Here is a 20,602-nt window from a genome sequence, read left to right on the forward strand (position 1 = left end):
CCCTTAAAGAAAAACCCAGTTGTTTTGCAGATGGGAGAAATGGCGTGTTTCTTTGTTTTAAAGAGTCCTGCACGTTTTTTTACTGTTGCTCAGAATAAGCAGTCTTTGTGAACTTTTTGAAGGAAGCTGATGCCCTGACCCCAGAAGGTTCTGTGCCATCCACTGTACCAAGGTGTTAATAGGAAACAGTAATCCCCGATTTGCCTTGTTTATTTTAAGATCCTAATCCCTTCTCAGAGCAGATTGCTCTGTGCTTATGGTGTAATTGAGACGTCATCATCAGGAAGCCAGAGCCCCGTGTAGCTTAGGGCTTTCACATTTTCAAATTTCTAAGAAATTAAGTAAATTTCACACAGTCTCAACAGTGTTTTTTGGTCGTGCACAGTGCTTGCTGTTACATTGAATGAGAATATCTTGGTCAGCCTTTTGGACCTACTGCCAATCTCCGTTCTTCAGATTTGTGTTTTCCTAGAACCACTTGACGCAGAAGGGCTCTTGATGGGAACTGAGGACGGGTTTACGGCATTTTCCTGGCCATCCTTTGTGCGTACTCCAGTCCTTCCTCAGGACCCTACTCTCCAGGAAGGTAAAAGGTAGCCATTTTGCACCAGAGTTTGAACGACTTTCACCCAGTCAACTGGACTTGCAGATTAATTAGTTAAGCTCTCATGGCCTCCACCCAGCCAGTTCCCCCAGCAGGCAGCATGCCCACTCCGTAATAGCCCCTTTGTGCTTCCTTGGGTGGACATTATTGTTACTATTCTTTTCCAAGAAAGACTGTGATTCAGTTCATATTTTGAGAATTTCAGAGGATAGAATCTGATGCAAAAAAGTAACCTGAAATATGTTCCTTTTCCTTAAAATGTTTAATAACTAGTTCTTAGGACTTTTTAAAAGAGAGAAAGGTTTATCTTTCTGAAGTGAACAAACACTGTGTCCTTAAAGCACACGTGCTCTTCATGGACAGTTTCTGGTTGCAGGCACCCCGGTGCATGGCTCGGTGTCAGGTCAGCAGAGTTGTCTGGTTGTGAAGTTCATGCTGATGTGGATTCTGAAGGGGAGGGTTTTAAGCCTTATGGTCTAAATAAAATTTGTTTAGAAGTACGTTTTTAGGACCACAGCAACCCGTGTTTAGAAAGGAACCTTGGGTCAGCCCTTAGAGCCCCTGAGACATGGCTGCAGGGTGAAGGCTCAGTCCCCATGGAAGAGGGATCAGCACCCCTAGGCTGATCAGAGCGGCTCCTGGCTGCTAGCGTGGGCTGCGCAGGGTACATGGGAGCCCCGGGGCTTCACAACCTTTCGTCCCTGCTCTCTGGGCTGCATGGACCATCTCCGCCCCTGTCCACCTGGCCTCCAGGCCCTGTTCTCCATTCTTACTTGTGGGACTGTTTGTCCCATGCAGGAGACCCAGAGGGTCTGGCCTGCCTTCCTGGGAGTCCGGTGATTGCATTAATGTTCCCGTTAGGGAGACTGGTTCTGTTATTGCAGCCTAGGAGATACGTGTCACCCCCCAAATTACATTATTTCCACATTTCTGAAGTCACTAAGCTTCCTAAGGTTTTTGTTTATCCACTTACTGCTACTCAGTCTTTTCTTCCTTGCTCTGTACATACACAGTTTTTGAGTCATGAAACTAGAATCTTATTTAATTCATCCTTGACTAATCTTTTTTCCTTTAACTTTTTATTTTTAAATAATTTCAAACTTATAAGACAGTTGCAAAAATAATATGAAATCCATACAGAGTTTTGATTCCTGGAGCCTGCCCATGCCAAAAAAGAAAAATCCATAAGGAGAATTCCAACATACCTGTTCCCACCCCTCTCCAGATACCATATCCACCAGTTTTAACATTTTGCCACATTTGGTGTATCTTTTGATATCACCCATACTTTACTTTCTAAGCATTTGGAATTGGGCAAATACGTCACCCTCCTTGAACACATGTACATTTCTAAGAACAAGGGTATTCTCTCGTTACCACCTACACAAGTTCAAGACATTTAACGTTGATATCAAGCTTACCATCTGTATCCCAAGTTTTCACATGTCCAAATTAACTTTTCCGATTTGGCTTCTTATACCAGTGTACCACGCTTTCGGAACCTTCTTCTGCCGTGCTGGGCACTTGCTCTGTACCTCCTGTTTTCCTGTTCCCTGCACATCTGCAGGGCATACTTCTCTGTATAGGTCACTGATTATAAACAGTTGTTGTGTGTCATCTGCCGGGTAAGTAAAAATACACAGAAAAGTGTCTTCTGTGTGTGGGGTTGGCTATGGGAGCCAGCACTGTGATTCTGGGGTTTGTCAGTGGACGTATTCTAAAGTGATGCCCCTAAGATGTCCGAGCTTTTATTCAGAAGTTAAGAAAAATAATTCTCAGAGCCTTTACCCCACATGCATTGGACGGGCTGATGTTGATAACTGAGTGACAGGCTAGAGCCTCCCAAAAGAGGGGGAGCCATGTGGAAATGCCCAGACTCACCCCATGTAGGGGGTCACAGACAGACAGAAGGACTTATAAATGCCATAGTTACTGTCATCATTCTACAATGTGGCTGCCCAGACTGGAAACGTGTAAATATAAAATAATTGGTTTATTGATATTTATAATGGTAATAAAATGATTCTGTTGTCTCTGTTTCCAGGCTTTATAACCAGCTAGTATTATATGATGGTATGATTTTAGCGTAAAATTGAAGATTATAGAAGGGAGAGCTCTAGACAGAAGGATATGTAAAATCTTTCTTATTGGCTTTTTCATCTGTACCAGGAAACATTACTATTATTTGAGAGATTTCGGCTTCTTTGAACTGCTGGATCTGTTGGCATGTAGAATCTTCTCAGTCATCTTTTGTCTCCTTAGAGTTGGGCATATCACAGTGTAATAAAGATAAACGTTGCTGGGATTTGGGAAGAACCTGTTATGTCCGTATTAGGCTTGCCTTTCCATTCTCATCTTCAGTTTCTAGGCTAGAATGTTCAACTCTTAAGTTCACCTGACAATCTTCGGTTCAAATGTCATTTATAGCCTTTTTCATGAACTCAGGTTTGGGATGGCCGGGACATGAACTATTGACCATAATGGGCAATGTCCTCTCTTTAACAAGGAGAAGGGAAAAGGAGGTAGGAAACTCACGGGAAGGATTGTGTGTGTGCACTGGTGCGTGCTGGGAGACGTGCGAGGAGTTTTGTGTGGTGATCGCTTAATTGGATAGGAAGTAGTGGAAGCATCACTTAGAAGAAATGTTATTGTGCCTCAGTTTTTAAATGTTATAAATGGTAGACACAAAAGACATGCCGTTTTTGTTGTTTCCACAAGACATCTTGCACAGCCCAGCGAGGATGGCGGGGAGGGGCCGTCTACACCAGCCCTGGAAAACCCAGGCATCCAAATAACCCTCAGTGCATATTTTCAAAGAGAATATTTGCACTATGCTTTTAAGGAAATAGTGCACTATGCTTTTAAGGAAAATGAATGGGGACCAAAATCGCTTTTAAAGTTGAGATTTTCCAAGACCACAATCGGGGGAGGGAAGGTATTCCTGGAAGAGAAACATGTGAACTATTTGACCGGAGACACGTGGTGAAATGTACTTGACACCAAAATGTCTGGTGGCGAGAACTCCACCAGCTTCCACCTAGTTTCCGAGCGACTCATGGTGGGGCCATGGGAGCCCCTCGGGCACGGGTCACTGGAGATGACCTTCTTCAGTTTTTGCTCCATCCCGAGTTATTTCTTTCAAAAAGGTCTTAGGGCAAGGCCATGTGAAGGATGAGTGACGCGTAGAAAGCAGGACAGCTGAAGCCCCTCTCAGGAAGATGATGTTTTCATGGTTCCCAGTGAATGGGATACAGGGTTTCATTGAAGAGAGGGTTTTTCACTGGAGATCATGGGACAGCATATGGTGCCTAAAAATTCTTCTTCTTCTGACTGTGTGCCCAAATAAGACAGTGCTAAACTTAGTTCCTTGTGGGCAGGTTCTCACGTTTCTCTAAGGTCCATTTTCACTGTGTGTTAAATAAGAACTTTGAGAAGGTCTGCCTTACAATTCAAATATTTCCTTGTCTATAAATGTTACCTGTAATGTAAGAATGATTTTATATGATTCTAAAATAGTAATGAATATTTGATTTTCAGCCAAGTTGCCTAAGATACACACTTGTTATCGTTTCCATTTGGCTTTTTTATTCAAATGTCAGACCATAGATACATAAATACTCAGCTAAATAAAACATAATTTAAACAATATTGCTGCAGGCGTCAGTTTTTCTAGTATTTAATATTTTAATTTTTTCCATTGAGTTATAAAGCATTACAGTGGCAAACTGACCCAGGGCCTTTCCCCCCATCCAGCTCCCTTACCAGGAGAGCTTTGACTTTTCCTTTCTTTAAGGAGAACTTAGTGAAATAGAAAAAGTGTGTAGACACACAACCTTTTGCATCCCGTTTTCCATAACAATGAAGCTTGTCTATTCAAATCAGAAGGAAAAGGCAAAGCCCAGGCAGCACTTGGCAGTCGGACACAGGAAGCTGATCTTTGGAGAAAAGGTGCGATTTGGTGCCCCCCACACCCCCACATTGTAAATGGCCCAGGTGACACTCTTCCTAGAGCCCAGAGAAGCTGCCCCAGGCAGGGGCCCCAAATGGCTGGGCCCTGAGGCCGAGGGTCAGGGGTCAAAGGCTAGATGTGCCAGTGCGGACTCTGCTCGCTGGGCATGGGTCCCCGGGCCTGTGGCCTGGTGACAGCAATGCTGAGCTCTGCCCACGCCCCGGTGGCCGCCCACCTGCTGTGCCTCCCTGCCCTCGCGCTGCTTTGCCTGGCACCCTGTGCTGCAGATCCCAGGCCCGGCCGCAGCCCTGTGCCCTTGGCCGGCCGGCCTGGCCCATGAGACAGACTAATGGCGCTTTCCTCTCGCTTCCTTCCACCCGCCGCCTCCTCACCACCTCGACCAACCCCACCATGGCCATCGCTGCAGGGGTGCTCCGGACCCAGGCCTGCCGTGGAGACTTTGCCTGCAGCCAGTGTGGGGAGTGCTTTACGCAGCCCAGCCCCCCTCCGGGCCCACCTGTGGTTCCACTCAGGTACCGCCACCCTCCCCCACCACAGGCGCCATGCCGCCTCCTGTGGCCCCTGTGAGGTGAGGGATCGCATCATCAGTCCCCTGCACTTGCATCCTGGAGGCCCCATTCAGCACCGAGTGCTGGTGTTTTGTTTCTTTTCCTTCTTATCAAGTGCTGTGCTGTTTAATTTGTGATAAGCCTGCTTGCAAATGTTCCATTTTAATTACCGCGATGACTGTGCTGGGGAGTCCTGTCGCCACCAGCACACACTGCAGTGGCAGTGCCCCTTTTGCCCACTGTGTGGCTGGGCTTTATCGCATCGAAACTGACAGATGACATGCGTAGACACCCAGGTCTGGGCCAGTAGACACAGCACGGCCACCTCTGGCTGAAAAGCTTGTTTGGGCCCCCAGCAGGCGAGACCGCTGGGTGTCAGGAGACCCCAGGCATGCGAGAGAGACGGGGCGGGCAGACGGCTCCCCCTCCGGAGTGTGAGTCCGTGAGCCAGCCTGATGCAAAGTGACAGGGGCCAAATGGTGAGCGAGGCAGCAAGAGGGTCCCTCTGCACACACTGATAATTAATGTTGTCAGTGATCGCTTTCTTCAGCAGAGCAGCCTGAGTTAAAAGGCCGGGGGCCCTGGCAGCCGTTATCATTTCTCTCTTACAATAAGTGTTAACGGTAAATTGGTATTTTCCAGCCACAGGCTAGGAGCTGGTGTCATTTTTGTGAAAGTGCTTAATTTTGGATGGACCTGTTTAACACTCACACAGTGACATGGCCCCCATGCACAGCTGCTCACAGCCCCTCTTGTTCCCACAGTGGTGTTTGAGTCTCATGGCCTCGGAGGTTCTGAAGTGCTCACCAGCTCCTCTGACTCCCCAAAACAAGTAGATCTTACAATCAGTCGGGGTTTGGGCTCTAGTGTGGTCACTGGGAAAAGCTTTGCGGTGGCACTCATCACGAAAGCACTGGATGTTTTTTACGAGAGGCTTAAAAAATCTCGCATCACTTTGCTGTAGCGCCCGGTCCCGGAGGGCAGTCTGGAGGTTGAACCTGTTGAAGGTTGTTTTGACCGTTCAGTGCGTAGGTAAGGCAGAGCTGCTGCTGCCACTGGGGGCGAGGCAACTGGTAGAGACGGGTGGTGACTAAAAAACACAAAAATTCCTAGTTTTCTATTGTTTTAGATGTAAGTTTGCTTTTGAAGGAAATTGTTTTTCTAAACCGAAAGAGAACCAAGAGTGCTTACCATCAGAAATCCTTAGTGTAAGGTGTCACAGTTGTGTGCTCCTCCTGTTTGACCGTCTGCATTGCACACTCTACCGGTAGGACCAAATTGTGTGAAGAAAGCTATGTGTATGTGCATGGAATGTGTGTGCTTGTAGATGTGTGGATTTTAATGCATAAACTGTTCCACATATACCGGCACACGCTGCACTTTTGGATGTGCGAGTTGTGATAGATTTCGGGTGTGGCTGTAAAACCGTGGCACACCCCCACCGTCAGAGGGGCTCCTCCCCCTTTTCCGTTTTACAGGATGGCCCAGCCATCTTCACGTGATATCTACCTTTCAGCCACCTGCCTAAAGGATTCTATAAGTGCAAGTTCTTACCCTTATAAATGAAGAGTTTCTTTGCCACTAGGGCAGGACGTCCTCAGTTCCCCTCCAGAGTAGAAGCAAGCTTCTTCTCCACATGCTGCTGGTCGAATCAGCTCTTAGATTTGCGGTTGATGTCGGTGATGACAATTTAGACCCCAGAGAACTCGAGGGGTCCCAGGCCATTTCCCCGCTTCTGGAGAAACAAGGCACACCCACACGGTGGCTTCACCAAGGGCCCGTTGCTTATGAATGATTGACCTGGGTTTAAAACTGACATTATCTGGTCAGAAATTTTTTTGTTTCGTTATTTTTTATTGCAGAATTTCTGTTTGTGTTAAAGGCTTCTTCATAAGTCATTGAGAAAATGTCTTGCCATTAATTGTAGTTTTTCAGTGACTCTGTCTCTCTCCTAATAAAACCCGTAGTTATAGAATATAAAGCAGTTGCTTCATAATGGTATTCTATGACCATTTATGAAAGAAATATACCACCTCACCAAATTAAATGATTTCCAAATACACATGGCCTCAACTAGAAATAGGGAGCATTGTCCTACTTAACAGAAACAAGACTCCCCTGCCACCAGAGACTCACTGGGATGTGTTTGTGGAATGAAGTGACAGCAAGGTCAGACCATAACTGGAGAATTGCCTATCGAGGTTACAGGTGGAAGCAGCCCAAAGTCTCCCCACATACATGCAACCCTTTGAGTCTTTCAGAGATGGGGCCCCTTGGGGAAGAGTCTTTGATGCACAGGAAGTATCAGGCAGATCTATGAATAACTCAGCAAGAGGCTTCGGGAACAAATTGATTTGCTGCATATTAATTCTACTGCAGCCTTTTAAAAATGCTCCTGTCATAGGGAGAAATAGGAGATCAAAACAGCATATATATAACTGTAAGATTATAATTTAAATTATCTCATGTTACATATAGTTTTGCTGGGAATCTGTAACAGTTACTCTTCTTTGATTATGACAAAGAAAAGATGGATGTATATATGTTATTTGTCTCTGTAAACCAGAATTCTGTTATCTTACACTTATTCCCACCTAACCTCTTTTAGTTTCAAGTTCTATATTGTGGTATTGTTTAGTGCCGATTCCAGCCATAACGTATCTGTTAATTCTTGATGCAGAGCCTTTTTCAGCCTCGTCCCAGTCGTCATTCAAGCCTGGTGACCTTGGAGCCATGCCACATTCCCATCTCCCTCCTTCAGTCAGCCAGGTGGTTTAATTCCACGTTAGAGACTGATGCCTCTGAAGGTTCTTTTTCTGTTGATTTTTCATGTTCTGTCTTTCTAATGAAGTTCAGTTTCCCTCCATACAGGAGCTGTGCTTTTAAGAATCCACCTAAAGATTTGTCTGCCAAAGTCATTGAAAGACGTCAATAATAGGTAGAGCTTTAACTCTTAGAGTTTTCTTGTTATCCTCTAGTTCTCATTATTTACAAAAATCACAATGCAGTCTAAGATTAGATCCTTTAGAGGTTTATCAAACAATTGTGTAATTATTTGTGTCTAAATATGACTCACTTACCACATTTATCAACCATTTCACTTTTAGAGTGCATTACTAACATCAACTAAGGGATATATGTCAGATTCTTCCTGTGGATTTTAGAAGCTGTAGAACATAGTTTTGTTTTTTAGCCACAGAAAATTGCGTATTCATGCAGATATTATTTGACATGGCACTGAAGTTGACTGATTTTCATAAATATATACACACATACTAATATATTCTAAACTGATTGAAATTGGAAATTTCAAATATGGAAATATGTTTCCACAATAATCATGTATCCATTCATTAACAGTATTTAGTTAGCAGCTACTAAATGCCAGGCCCTGTGCAGATTATTGAGGAGACAAGGTAAGCATTTTCCCCACTTTTAAGGTTCTTAAACCCTAGTGGGTAGTTTGTTCAAGAAAGCAAGAGTAATAGGGGAGGGTCCCCTGGGAGTGGAGAGGCAGGTCACCCAGACTGGGGCATCTGGAAGACCATGCTCGTCAGAAGAGTGAGTCGGAGTTGGCCAGGTTCTGAGATGGACAGACAAATGCTGCTGACAGCCAGCCGGCCATGGAAAGACCCAGAGGCAGAAGAGTTTGTTTCCCTGGGGGAGCAGAGCCAAGCACAGGATGGCAGGAGTTGGGGAACCGGTGGGGAGGAGGCCCAGAAGTAAGTCTGCAGGGGAGGGCACCGCCCTGGCTTTACAGGTGTGGTATTTGCATCTCATCCTGAAGGCATGGGGAGAGCCCCCTTGGCAGGAGGATGGTGTGTCAGCTTTGATTCTTGAGAAAGGTGATCAGGGAATGGATTTGTGAAGGTTGGAGGCCACGGTCGAGACCTGCAGGTGGTAGAGAGCAAGCTGAGGGAGGCCTGCGCTGGCTGGGTGTGGCTGGGAGTAGATACACTTAATAGCTACCAACATTTAAATTCACTGTCTACCAGATAATTTGGAGAGACCTGTATAGATTATTAATATATTGGGTTGTTGAGTCAGAAGAGCCTGGCTTGGATTCTCTACCTCGGGCTTGTTGCTTAAACTGAATTTCCTCATTTGAGTACTCCGTGGCCCAGAGCTCACATACAGGTGAACACGTCTGCACACATCTGTGATGGTGCAGCTGTGGCCAGCCAAGCGGAATGGCTTCTCCTTACCTGGTGCTCTTGTTTGTTTTGTCAGGGAATGGTTGATAGTTCATTAAAGAAAGAATATAGGGTAACTATTAGTTTGTGAAAAGTATTGTGAGCACAGGATAGCTCTCAAGTTTGCTGCTGTCTCTCTGTTCAAGGACCCCCAGTTGGTGAATGGACATGATTGGTTCTTCTCTATACAACCATAGAGTAATTATCCTTATTTTGCCATAATTGTATTTGAAGTCTCCAGATTGACTAATTCTAACGAATCATTATATACCATCTAGTCAGTGAAGCGGCAGGCAGGAGGTCCAGGTAAATAGGCTATAATCAATTCAATTCATCAGTGCTCAGAATAAAGGATCTCTTCAGTGTTCCCAAGGATTTTGGGGAGAAAAAAAAAACACTTTCCTTCTGCTGTATCTTTGGCAGTCTTTTTTTTTTTTTCCGAACATACAGTGTGCAAGCCCCTTCGGAGCTACAAGAAGTGTGCATTCTGCCTAGGAGTTGACTTGAGAAGCTCATTCAAACTGGACAGTTCAGCAGTTGTTTCTCTATGAGCACATTCTTATGGTTGGTTCTAGCAGAGGGATAACTGAAACTTCAGAAGCTGAAGATCTAGATTAAAGCATAGGGCTTCCGAGAGGTAGCTCAGGAACCTGTGGCTCTTTTAGGCTCCACTTTCTTTTGCATTTTTCAATAAACGAACTAGAGAAATGTGAACTTGTTTAGGCTTTGGGTGGGAAGAGACATTTTCAAGAATGGAGTGTTCATGGCAGTGGGAATGACCCTTTCAGGCTCTTGGGATTAAAGGAGCTTGCCATTGGTCCTCTTGTATTATTAAGTAAAACGGTTCTGGCCATAAGGGAAGCTAACATTTCAAACCAAGTTCTAAACGAGAGGAAGAGTTCCTGCGTTATTGTCATCTAAAGAAGCTCTGTCATATATTTAGCACAACTGATTTAATGTTTAGTATCTAGGAATTATCAATATTCATCATATTCATCATTAGAAAGAAAATTGTTGAAAATAATATGCTGAAATATAGATGCTGTTGTCCTGTGGATGCTAAGGGGTGGGGACTCCACTTCACTTATTCTTGTAGAGAAATCCTTTTTTGACATTTTCATACATTCATTTTTTTCTAATGTACTGTGGTTAAACACTGGAAATTAAATATTTTTTAAAACCAAGAACAGTTAACTACTTTTCCCACCCCCCTGGTGTTGAATTTAAAAGATCAGGTAGATTTTTGCTGAAATATGAAATTTGGCATTTTTTTATTTGTTGGGATTCCTTGCCAAAATTTAAAGACTGATTAATAGTTTAGTTCTTATTAACTCTAAATGTTATTTTACAATAGTTAAAGCTGGAAAAACAATTCCATTAATCAAAATAACAAAATGAAAAAATAACTGGCAACCTAATTTGTCTCATATTTAGCTATGGCTATTATAATGCAAATGATGGAGGACTCTTGTAGTTTGGCATATTTGAATATATATATAACGTATTTTCAGAGTCTCCTTTAGATCACAGATCAAATTTCAGAATTCAGTCTATTTGTCTAAGCTTCTCTCATTCATAAACAAAGAAAGCACACCATTTTCTCCAAGTACGACTTACTGCCAGAAGTAACGAACATAACCGGTGATTTCTGAAAGTGCCAGGAGAGCCTCTGCTTGCTTGTGCCTGTGGGTGGAGGGTGCCCTGTGGAGCTGGTGGTGAAATAGGCATTGAGTGTCTCCTGCGTGTGCCTGGTGGAAGCCTGGCCAGCAGCCGGCTGCCTTCCAAAGGCTGTGCTGTCCACGCAGCCTTAGGAATAAGTTCCTTGTGCACATGCGATCATCCCCCCCACCCCCCCACGATAAAGAAAAAAGGGAAAAAAAGAGTAGACCTCATAAAGAACCAGAAGTCGAGGCCCATCCCTAGAACCCTGGAATGCTGTTCAGCTCTACTGAAAAGCCTGCAGATTACAGAGCTACAGAAAAGAAAAGCCACATATTCTAAAATCATGCTTCTCATTTTTGACCATTCTGTATTTATAGGAGAAAGAACAAGATAAACAACTTGTGTGTGCTTAAAATATTACCATGTGTCCACTTGAACTATTTTTGTGGCTCTTTTCTTCCATCACTGCATGTTCCCCCTGATTAATCAGATGAATTTCATTTATTTCTTAAAAACCTTCTAGGACTTCTATATTGAAGAATAAAATGGTGGTCCCAGTGAATCGATAACGTAAAATGATTCTTAAAAAATATGGTAATATTTTAAATATTTAAAATGTAATGTTCCCTTCAGTTATAAAGTGAGAACAGATATCTAGTGTTATCTGGGTTTATGGGCTAAGTCTAAAAACATTATTATTTGAGTATATATATATAATATATAGGCATACACGCCCTAGGCAAGTATGTGTTTAACCCTTTCTGAGCCCCATGCCTCAAGCTTCCAGCCCTCTATGGAGTGAGGATCGTGCTCCCATACACCTGTACTGGCCCACACGGGCTCATCCCGCCTCCTTTTCCAGCTGGGTGGCAGGTGGTACTGGGGCCCTGCCCTGGGCAGGTCCATTGTTCGGACAGGTGGAAGAGAGCCCTGAGAGAATCACCTGCAGTCTGTCTGCTGTCTGCAGTTGCTTCATGAAGACATTCTGGGTACTTCTCTTGGTGAACACAAAAACCCTTTTTCTTCCTGGACTGTTCTCAAACCTCTGTGAATGAGCCCTGCTCTGAGGGCTGCCTCCCAGCAGAGTTGTGGGGCCCTTTCACACCCCGGGGGTGGGGCAGAAGCATCTCCCTGGTTGGCTGCAGGAAGCTCACCCTCTGCTTAGGGCGGGTGGACATGTCATTCCTTCAGTTACGTTCCCTTACGTTTCAGATCAGCTACAGGCCACACCCCTCTGCCCAGTGTTCCCAGCCTCCCATCCATGTCAGGTTTTGTTGAAAATCTTTCTGTCTTCTGCTAAATGTTTACTGGTGGACCTCTGAATGCAGGACCAGCTTTAAGTCGCAGGTTTCTGAAACTGTTCACATTTATAATAAAATTCATCATGTCAGCCCGCCACCCCCTCCCCCCGCCCATTTCTGGGGTTCCTGTAGGCATAGCTGGAAACCAGTTAGAATTTTACATGAGTGCTGTGGTTTATGCGTGCATGTTAATTTCAAGCAGTCGGTTCCACTTCATCAAGACTTTAGCTGAAGGTTAATATAGTTAAGTGAGATTAATCTTGCACATTGTTTTTGTCCTCAGATTGTGAACTCCATTGTTCAGAACAGTGATGTTTCAAATGCCACTCGAGAGCATTCTCTAAAGCTGCAAGCTCACATTTATTCTCGTTTTTATCTTGCAATGCACTTGACTTTAGAACGCCCTTCTGTGTTTCCAGCAGGGTAATTATTTATGGAAATCGGGAAAGACCTCTTGGGTTTCGACAGAACTGTGTGAGATCTGTACTTTGCTTTTTGTTTGTATGGCCCCCAAATTCTGCCTTGTTCTGAAACTATCAGTCTGGTCTTTATCTGCTTGGGAGTACAAAATTTTCTCTTTTGAGTCCCCCCTTGATCCCATCTTTCTGTCTTTGAACCTTTTCTCCGGAGCTGGTTCAGGTGCTACCCTTGGCCATTCTTACAGGTGAAACCGAGGAGTCTCGTGGTCCTCTCGGGATCATTGGAAGTGACTTTTTAAAGCTACTTCTACAGGACAGGAAGGAAAATTTAAAACACGTCACACTCAGGTGAAATGAGTTCTGACCGCAGTACGAGGTCTTCACCTGGGGGACCGTTTGCTTTGTACAGATGGTTGTCTGTGCTCTTGGGTGCGGACAGGCAAATTAATAGGACAAGTGTGCGTGGAGACCCCGAGGCAGAATTGAGCTTTTCTCTTGTCTCCTTTTCCTCCTCCAGGGGAGAGACCGTTCTAATGTGTGGACAGAGCCTCTCCAGGAGGGAACCTAAAGGCCCTCTGCCTGCCGGCCCCGCCAGCCCGGACGCTGCAAGCAGCAGCCTGTTGGATGGTCCAGCAGCCTCCAGAGTGACCCCGAAGACCCTGTGGGAGAACAGCTGGAAAATACCCGACACCTCAGTCCTGGAGCTGTCGCCCCCGCACGAGGGCGAGGGAGCTGCCTCTCCTGAGACATTTAAACCTAAGTGAAGACGCTATACCCTAGAGTTACACGTAATGCTCTGTATGCAGATCTGTGCTAATCGACCATAGCCCCGTATGTTCTTATAGTAGCAGTGGTCCTGGCAGGCACTGTAGGAGCACAAGGCATCTATATTATTCAAGACAAGTTTGAGACACTGGAAAAAATGATACTTGCGTGTATTGGACAGAGTGAAGAAGTAAGCACTGTACTAGGAAGCTCCCTGATGCTCAGAAGGACCGTTTAGAGATTCTCAGAGCAGACAGTATGGATTTGAGGTTGATAAAGTATTACTGCTACTGCCCCTCCTTGTCTTAGTAGGTATTTAAAATAGTCAGTGAGAGAGAGGACGGAGGTGGCGTGGAGGTGCTGTGGGAACGAGGTGGATGACAGTAAAGGTGAGGAGTAGACCCCGAGAGCTCGGTGGTTGGGCTGCGTTTCCCCTCAGAGGGCAGCTGTGTCCCCCGTGCGCTCATCCTCCTCTTTCTCCATTTGTACTGAGCGGATATGGCAAAGGAAGCACATCTATGGGAAGCCGTATATTCTGCTTCGGAAGAGAGAGCTAGGTGAACACTAAGCAAAGCAGGCTTCTTTGCTTGTTCTCAGGACCTTTTTGTAACAGGGCTACATTCTGCAAACTGCTTGCAAAGGAAGACTGCATGAATTAACAGATTCTTTAGCCACTGAAGCCCCCTCTGCCCCCAGTTTGGGCCACATTTAGTCATTGCAGAAGAATCTTTGAGCAGGTTGGGGGGCCCTAAATGGCTGGGGTACTTAAGCTCTGGAACCTTCTGCCTCTCTCCTTGCCTCCCGACTCCCTGTCTGCCCTAACCACTGCTCCACCCCGGCAAGAGGTATCTGTTCTTCTCGGCCTCAGGCCTGCCCAGGTTGAGTGGCTTCTTTGAGCGGCGTATGCTTTCCTGACCACACGGGCATCCTGACGTGGGTGTATCTGGTGGCCTGTGTGGCCACTGCCAGCCCGATGGGTGGGGGACAGCTTTATATACCTCTTCCTCAGTAACTTGTTCACATGCAGGTTTTCTTGGTGGGGTAAAGGCCCATAGCAGAGGGTCTTAAACCATGCAGTGCACGCAGTTAAAATCATATCCACAGATATCGTTTTGTCCTCCTGTAACTGTGACACACACTGTGTGACAGTGAAATTGCTGAAGAGTTTCAGAGTTTTGCACATATGATTTTATGCATTATCAAAAGTTACTGCTGCCTTGAATGAAAATGTTCTGTGAAACTTTTTGCAAAAGCTTTACTAGGTTTTTTTTTTAATTGTGAAATTTTGTAAAGGCAGGAAATGGATTAAAATGAGCATGCTAAATATATTTTTCAAAAAAGCAATAATTTTACATGTACAGAAATTATCCTAACCTTTAATACTGGTAAGAGCGACAGTTTACTTAATGCAGTAATGGATTAGTGCAGTTTTGTAGAAAACGGGCTTCTGATACAAAGACTTGTTTAAACACACACACACACACACACACACACACACACCCCCTAAAGTGTGGTTTTCCTGTTCTAATGATTTGTTGAATTATTATATTATTATTATTATTGTTGTTGTTATTGTTATTAGTTAATATTTGGTTCTGGATTCTACTTGTTACTGATTTTAAATTACTTGACGATTTAGGTTACTTTGCAACACTTGCAAATGATGCATTGTAACTGGCTAGCTTATATATATATATAAATATATATATTATTTTTTTTTTACTTATATTTTTCCTGATATTCTTACACCAGGTATGAACCAGGATGCTGAGTCGTGGTGGTGTAATAAGGAATGTCTGTGCAGATACTATGAAGCAGCTGTAATTGGCGGTTCTGTAAAATTATTTTGAGTGAAGTTGCAAAGACAGATTTCCTCTGTTCACCTAAGAAATCATAGCACCTTTCTGTTGATTCGTGTTTGATCATTTCCCCTGAAGTGATAATTTCTGCATTTTCTGGTTTTTATTTTCTTGGCTGAAAGACAGGGGTGGCAGTTCAGGAATTTGCAGGGGCTGGTGTCCCAGCCTGGTGGCCCCTCTCTGTTTAGTTGTTGAGAGGAGCCCTGTACCCAGAGTGAAGCACAGATTGGTGCAGGGTGCATTCTTTCTCTTCCAAAAGCGGCATGGGAAAGCCCAGTTGACATTTAGAGATGAAAGGGCCTTCCTGGCAGGTTTTCTTCCCAGATAGTCTCAGGGGGAGAGAGACCCATTGGCAGAGCCTGGCCCCAGGAGGAGGGCAGTGGCAGATGACGTCGGTTTCCCTAACCATATGCCTTGTGGCGTGCAGAAGTCAGGTTTCCACTTGTTAAGTGGATGCGAGGGAACTCCGAGGTCCTCTCTCTTCAGGCATGAAGACATGGCTCCCTTTTCCACCAGTCCATCAGTATTGCATTGATCTGATAATCCGTTCATGTCAGCTTGGCCATAGTATTTAATGTGATTTGTGTTTTCTTATTTATTTAGCCAATATGTTTTGATTCGTCTTTTTTTTCCCCTTGAGTGATAATTTTGGCATGACACACTCCTGTAAACCCCTTCTGACTGTTACAGACTTTCTACTACCTCCACCAGTCTGCTGGCTCCTTGTTCCTCAACAGGATCTCACAGTGCTGCCGAGGAATGTGACCTGGACCGTAAAGGGTTGGGTTGTCCGCACTGCAGCTGTCCTGTGTCCCTCCCCCCACCCAGCCCCTCGCTCCTGCTGCTCCCGGCTTCGCGTCCAGCCTCCCTCCCCATCCCTCCCTCTCCTTCTCTCTCCTCATAGCTCTTCCTCCTCTCTGAATCTAAATAACACAAAAATAATGAGCTTCTAAAAGTCTTTCAGGTTATTCACTCTTATCCCTTAATTGAAGAATGAACATTTAAATTCTCTGAAAGTTCAGGTGTTGACTATCATCTCTGGGAAACTGTCAGCAGTCCTGCCCCACTTCCGCTGGAGCCCTGGAAGCGCCCCTCTCAGTACCGGACCGTGCGCTTCACCCCGGTCAAGACAGGACACAAATGACCAAGCCAAGGGGATTCTGCCTTTTTTTTGTTTTTGCTTTGAAAAATGCTAACTGTTTAAGAAGTGCTCCTGATATTTACTGATTTTGTTTCAAAACCAAGAAAGACATTGGTTTCCTGAAAATAAGGTGCTCCAGGAAATTGCACGTGGGAGTTGGGGCAGGCACGCTGTGAGATGAGGGATGCTGACCTTGTAACAGGCCGTCCCCTATGTCAGAATTCTCCTGCTCACCTGGCCGCCTTGTCCCAGGTGCGTGGTGACGGTCCGCAGGCAGCTCTGTAAAGGCACACACACGCACAGGTAGACGTAGCCATCTCACTCCTTTAGGACACAGCAGCAGCGTTGCATGTAGAGAGCGGCAGGTTTCATTTCTCCAGTGCCTCTCGGGGCCGTGATTCAGGCAGTGCCCTGCTCTTTCCGCTGAGTATGGAGTGTACTTTCCACGAGGGGTGAGGGTATCCTGGGCCAGGCTGACCTTAGGAGACAGCAGACCTCCTGGCTTCCCATGGGCAGATGCATTCCAACACTCCTTCTTTAAAACAATGCAAATAAACCACACACATATCCCGAGAGTTCCAGGAATGTAGAAGGAAGAAAGAAGGATTGCGCTTGTGTAGCTTAACTTTTCCCACTTTGAAAATGTCTTAAGTCATATATGATGTTTTTACTGCTTTTAAACATGGAGAATTCTAATCACAGACATTTTACTCACTGAGCAACGAGAGAAAAAATAAGAGAGGAAATCATAATTCAGAACTCTTTAGAGAAAAGCGTTGGGCAGATGATGAGACCCTTGCTTGCTCTAGCTGAGCTGCAGCAGGGAGCCTTCTCCTGCCCATATGGAAAAGCTGAAGGGCCACCCAGCTGGGGTGAAATGTTCATTCTTCATCAACTTTGCTGATTACACTTGGAGGCAGTAAAATACAAAAGACCATAGAATTTGTATTTCTTTTTTAAAAACAATTTATAACATTATATTTTATACTCTTTATATTAGAATTTGTAACTAGATTGATGTATTTAACTCTATTTCTGAAAAAATAATTCAATGTTTCAGTTGTGTGATAAAAGTATTTAGATAAAGCATATTCATTCTATTGGAATTTGAAATAAATAAAAACATCTTGGAGTTCTTGAGATTTGTAAGACATTTTTCCCTATTTCAGAATGTGGCTTAAATCATTTGACAGCCCATCTTGATCTGCAGAAAACACACTGCCTGCCCCCTGTGGTAATTTATTTTTGTTGGCTGAACACAAAATAAAGTTTTAATACTCCATTTATCTGAGCATAAGGGTTTGTGGGGTGAGTCACAGGATAGTTCATGTAAAAAGTTGCTAAAATTCCAGTAAAGGGGTGTTTTTTTTTTTTTATTTCTTTGTTTTTTTTCTCAAATCTATTCTGGATTTCAGGGTTTATACACATTTGTGGAAGTTGCCTATATATATTTTTTCCATTTTTCCCCAGCACACCTCTTATTTCCCCAACCCAGCAGACACGATGCTCTTGTACTGCAGGCCGCATGGCATGCATGGGGACAGAGGCAGAAGGGATTTGGAATCTTCCATGCTTTGGGATACAGTGGGGCTGCTGGAGTGGTTTGCTAGGGTTTACTGATGAGACGGGGAATGAAAGATTTAGGGCCATCAAATGCACTAGCTGGATCTTAATTAACAAAGTTAAACTATTTTAAAGTTAATGACATAATGACATTTCCGCTAGTAAAGATGCAAACACTTGAACCTGCTTTTCAGGTATGCTGTGGACTATCTGGCATTGGCCTGAGCCCGACTCCCACCAGAAGATGACAACAGAGCCCTAATTGTATCGCCCTGTATTGTTCTCGGAATTTTCTGGAAGGCCTTTAGATTTAAGTAGACTGCAGAACCAACCTAGTTTCCTCTGCACTCTATCAGGTCAGATTGGTGTCTCAGTTTTATTGAGAGCCTCTCTTCTATCAGATGGCTGGTCCTGATGAAAATGGGGTGTGTTCTAAATGAGGAAATGGCAACACTAAATTCCTTTGTAATAGCTGACATGTATCTGAACAGTTAATAGTAGTTGTGTGAAAAACAAAAATCCCCAACCCAAATCCGTGCCACCTGATATAGGGGATTCTTTTCAGGTAATGCCTGGGGGAGCTGATGCTTGTGCCCAGGTGGACCCTGCAGTCACAGGGTGACCTTCAAGTGGCCTTGGCTCCTTCCTCCAAGAAAGCAGCATCCATTCTTCTCTTTTCACTTCTCATTCAACACATAGCTTGAGCCGTTCCAGCATGTGCCACGTTAGGCATCCTTTTCGGCTATTGGAAATTCAGTCAAGACAGCGGTTGAACATTTCCACTGTCTATAATTTGCTCCATGTCATGCTAGATAAAAAAGCCAGGCATAGTCCAGGCTCCCTGCCCCAAACACAACACTTAAGACATTAAAATGAACTCACCCTTTTATATGGCACCTTTATTTCCCTCTCATTATCTTGCCATTTGTAAACCAGAACAGGTACATTCCCAGTCTGTCCCGTTGAGGTTATCAGTCTTACCTTTTTAAAAAGACAGTTATTTGTCAAGATATTAGCAAATTACTGGAAGAAAATGTGAAAGGCTCTGATCTTTTTCTTGTGTGACAAGTTCTTGGGACATCTGACTTCATCCCTGTGCTTGGACACCCACCCGAGTTCATGGAATGCTTCAAGGGGAGGATGTCCTGCAGAAATCTGGAGAGCATATCCACCTATTTTCCTTTATGGGAAGAGGACCGTGTGGTTGAATTGTCAACTGAGGGAAATGCTATGGAGACTCTCATTCCAAACAACTTTTAACGGGATATTAGATATGCTGAGAGTAGAGCCTCAGATCAAACTCTAAACTCGATTGCCGATGGTTTCAGGATATAAAGGGTCAGGGAAGTGTGGTCTTTGCACACTTCCTTTATCAAAAGAAGAGCAGAGCTCAGGTCAGAAGATGCGCTGGTCTCCCTCTTCGTTCTCCTTCCCCAGTCTCCTCTGGTGGCATTTTGTGCACCACTTGGAATAAAAGAGTGACGTCAAAAAACTGGAGTGTTTCCAGGACAGGGAAACAGAAAGAGGGAGTTTCCTGCAGAGAAGAAAGACTCCACAAGAGATGGGTGAGCACTTGTAATGTGTGGAGGTCCACCAGGAGAAATTGGGCACTTCTGGGTGGGTGTGACATGGCTGACCTTGGCTTGACATGAAGTGCGATCTCTGGGTCGGGCCATCCCACGATACTGTGATCAGCTAAGTGGCCGACACCTGGCCCAAGGTGAGGCCAAGCAGAGGCTTTAGCTGCAGTTTTGAGGAATGTGATACGAGGATTCCTTGTCCAGGCAGGTGATGTGGAACCAGGTAAACACACAAGTCTCACCGAGAGATTTCAGGATTCTTTGAAATGGTAAAAACTGTGCATAAACTTTTTGGTGTTAAACATTCATTTAACTCCTGAGCAACTGCTGTAGGCTAAAGACGGGGTGGGGTTGGGGACAGGGTGCTGGGGCTGGACAGGTGAACAGGATGGGGCCCGTTTTTGAGACTCGCAGTGGACTCCAGTTCAGAGTGACAGAGGCTACGGGGATGGAGAGGGAAGGTGGGCGGCGGCCCCCCGGGGAGGGGGGTGAGCGTCTAGTAACGTCACACACGTCTAGGGCCGCAACATGAAACTTTTGAAAGAACTTTATAAGATGACTGGGCGATTAGTGGCAATGGGACTTAAACTAAATTTGCATTTGATTTTAACCTCATTGAGCCGGGTCATCTATAAGGGGTCTCAATACAGGGGAGAAAAGTGGCAGGTAGGCATCACTGAGAGGAAACCGAAAGAAATGTGTTTGGGGAACTATTGTTAGAACACTTGGAGCTTCAAATCTGACAGTGGCGAGGGACAGAGGTCCCCACCACCTATTCTTTGGTGATGTTAACTCAGTGTGAGGCTCCAGGAAAAGACATCAGCAAAGTCTATTAGCGGGCAGGGCGCCGTGGGGATACGCAGCATCAGCAACACAGCTTCTGGGCGTATAAACTGGGCACCTGTCCCTGAGCTAATACGTGCGTGGGTTCGTCCCTGCAGCTCTGGAGACTGGAGCACGGGCGGGTGGGCGATACGGCAGTCGAGGGGAAGCTGGA

The 20,602-nt window shown here is 44.9% G+C and overlaps 1 protein-coding gene across 1 annotated transcript in view; it reads left to right on the forward strand.

Moving 5' to 3' along the window:
• ZNF516 (zinc finger protein 516) overlaps positions 1-6,022 on the forward strand; it is a 114,538-nt gene extending 108,516 nt beyond the window's left edge. Inside the window, 2 exon segments of the mRNA XM_077135206.1 lie at positions 4,981-5,048; positions 5,050-6,022. Of these exon segments, the coding sequence (XP_076991321.1) occupies positions 4,981-5,048; positions 5,050-5,259 (278 nt within the window). The 3' untranslated portion in view covers positions 5,260-6,022.
• The last annotated feature ends 14,580 nt before the right edge of the window (positions 6,023-20,602 follow it).

The sequence above is a fragment of the Tamandua tetradactyla genome, chromosome 18, assembly GCF_023851605.1.
Source record: "Tamandua tetradactyla isolate mTamTet1 chromosome 18, mTamTet1.pri, whole genome shotgun sequence".
Classification (NCBI taxonomy): domain Eukaryota; kingdom Metazoa; phylum Chordata; class Mammalia; order Pilosa; family Myrmecophagidae; genus Tamandua; species Tamandua tetradactyla.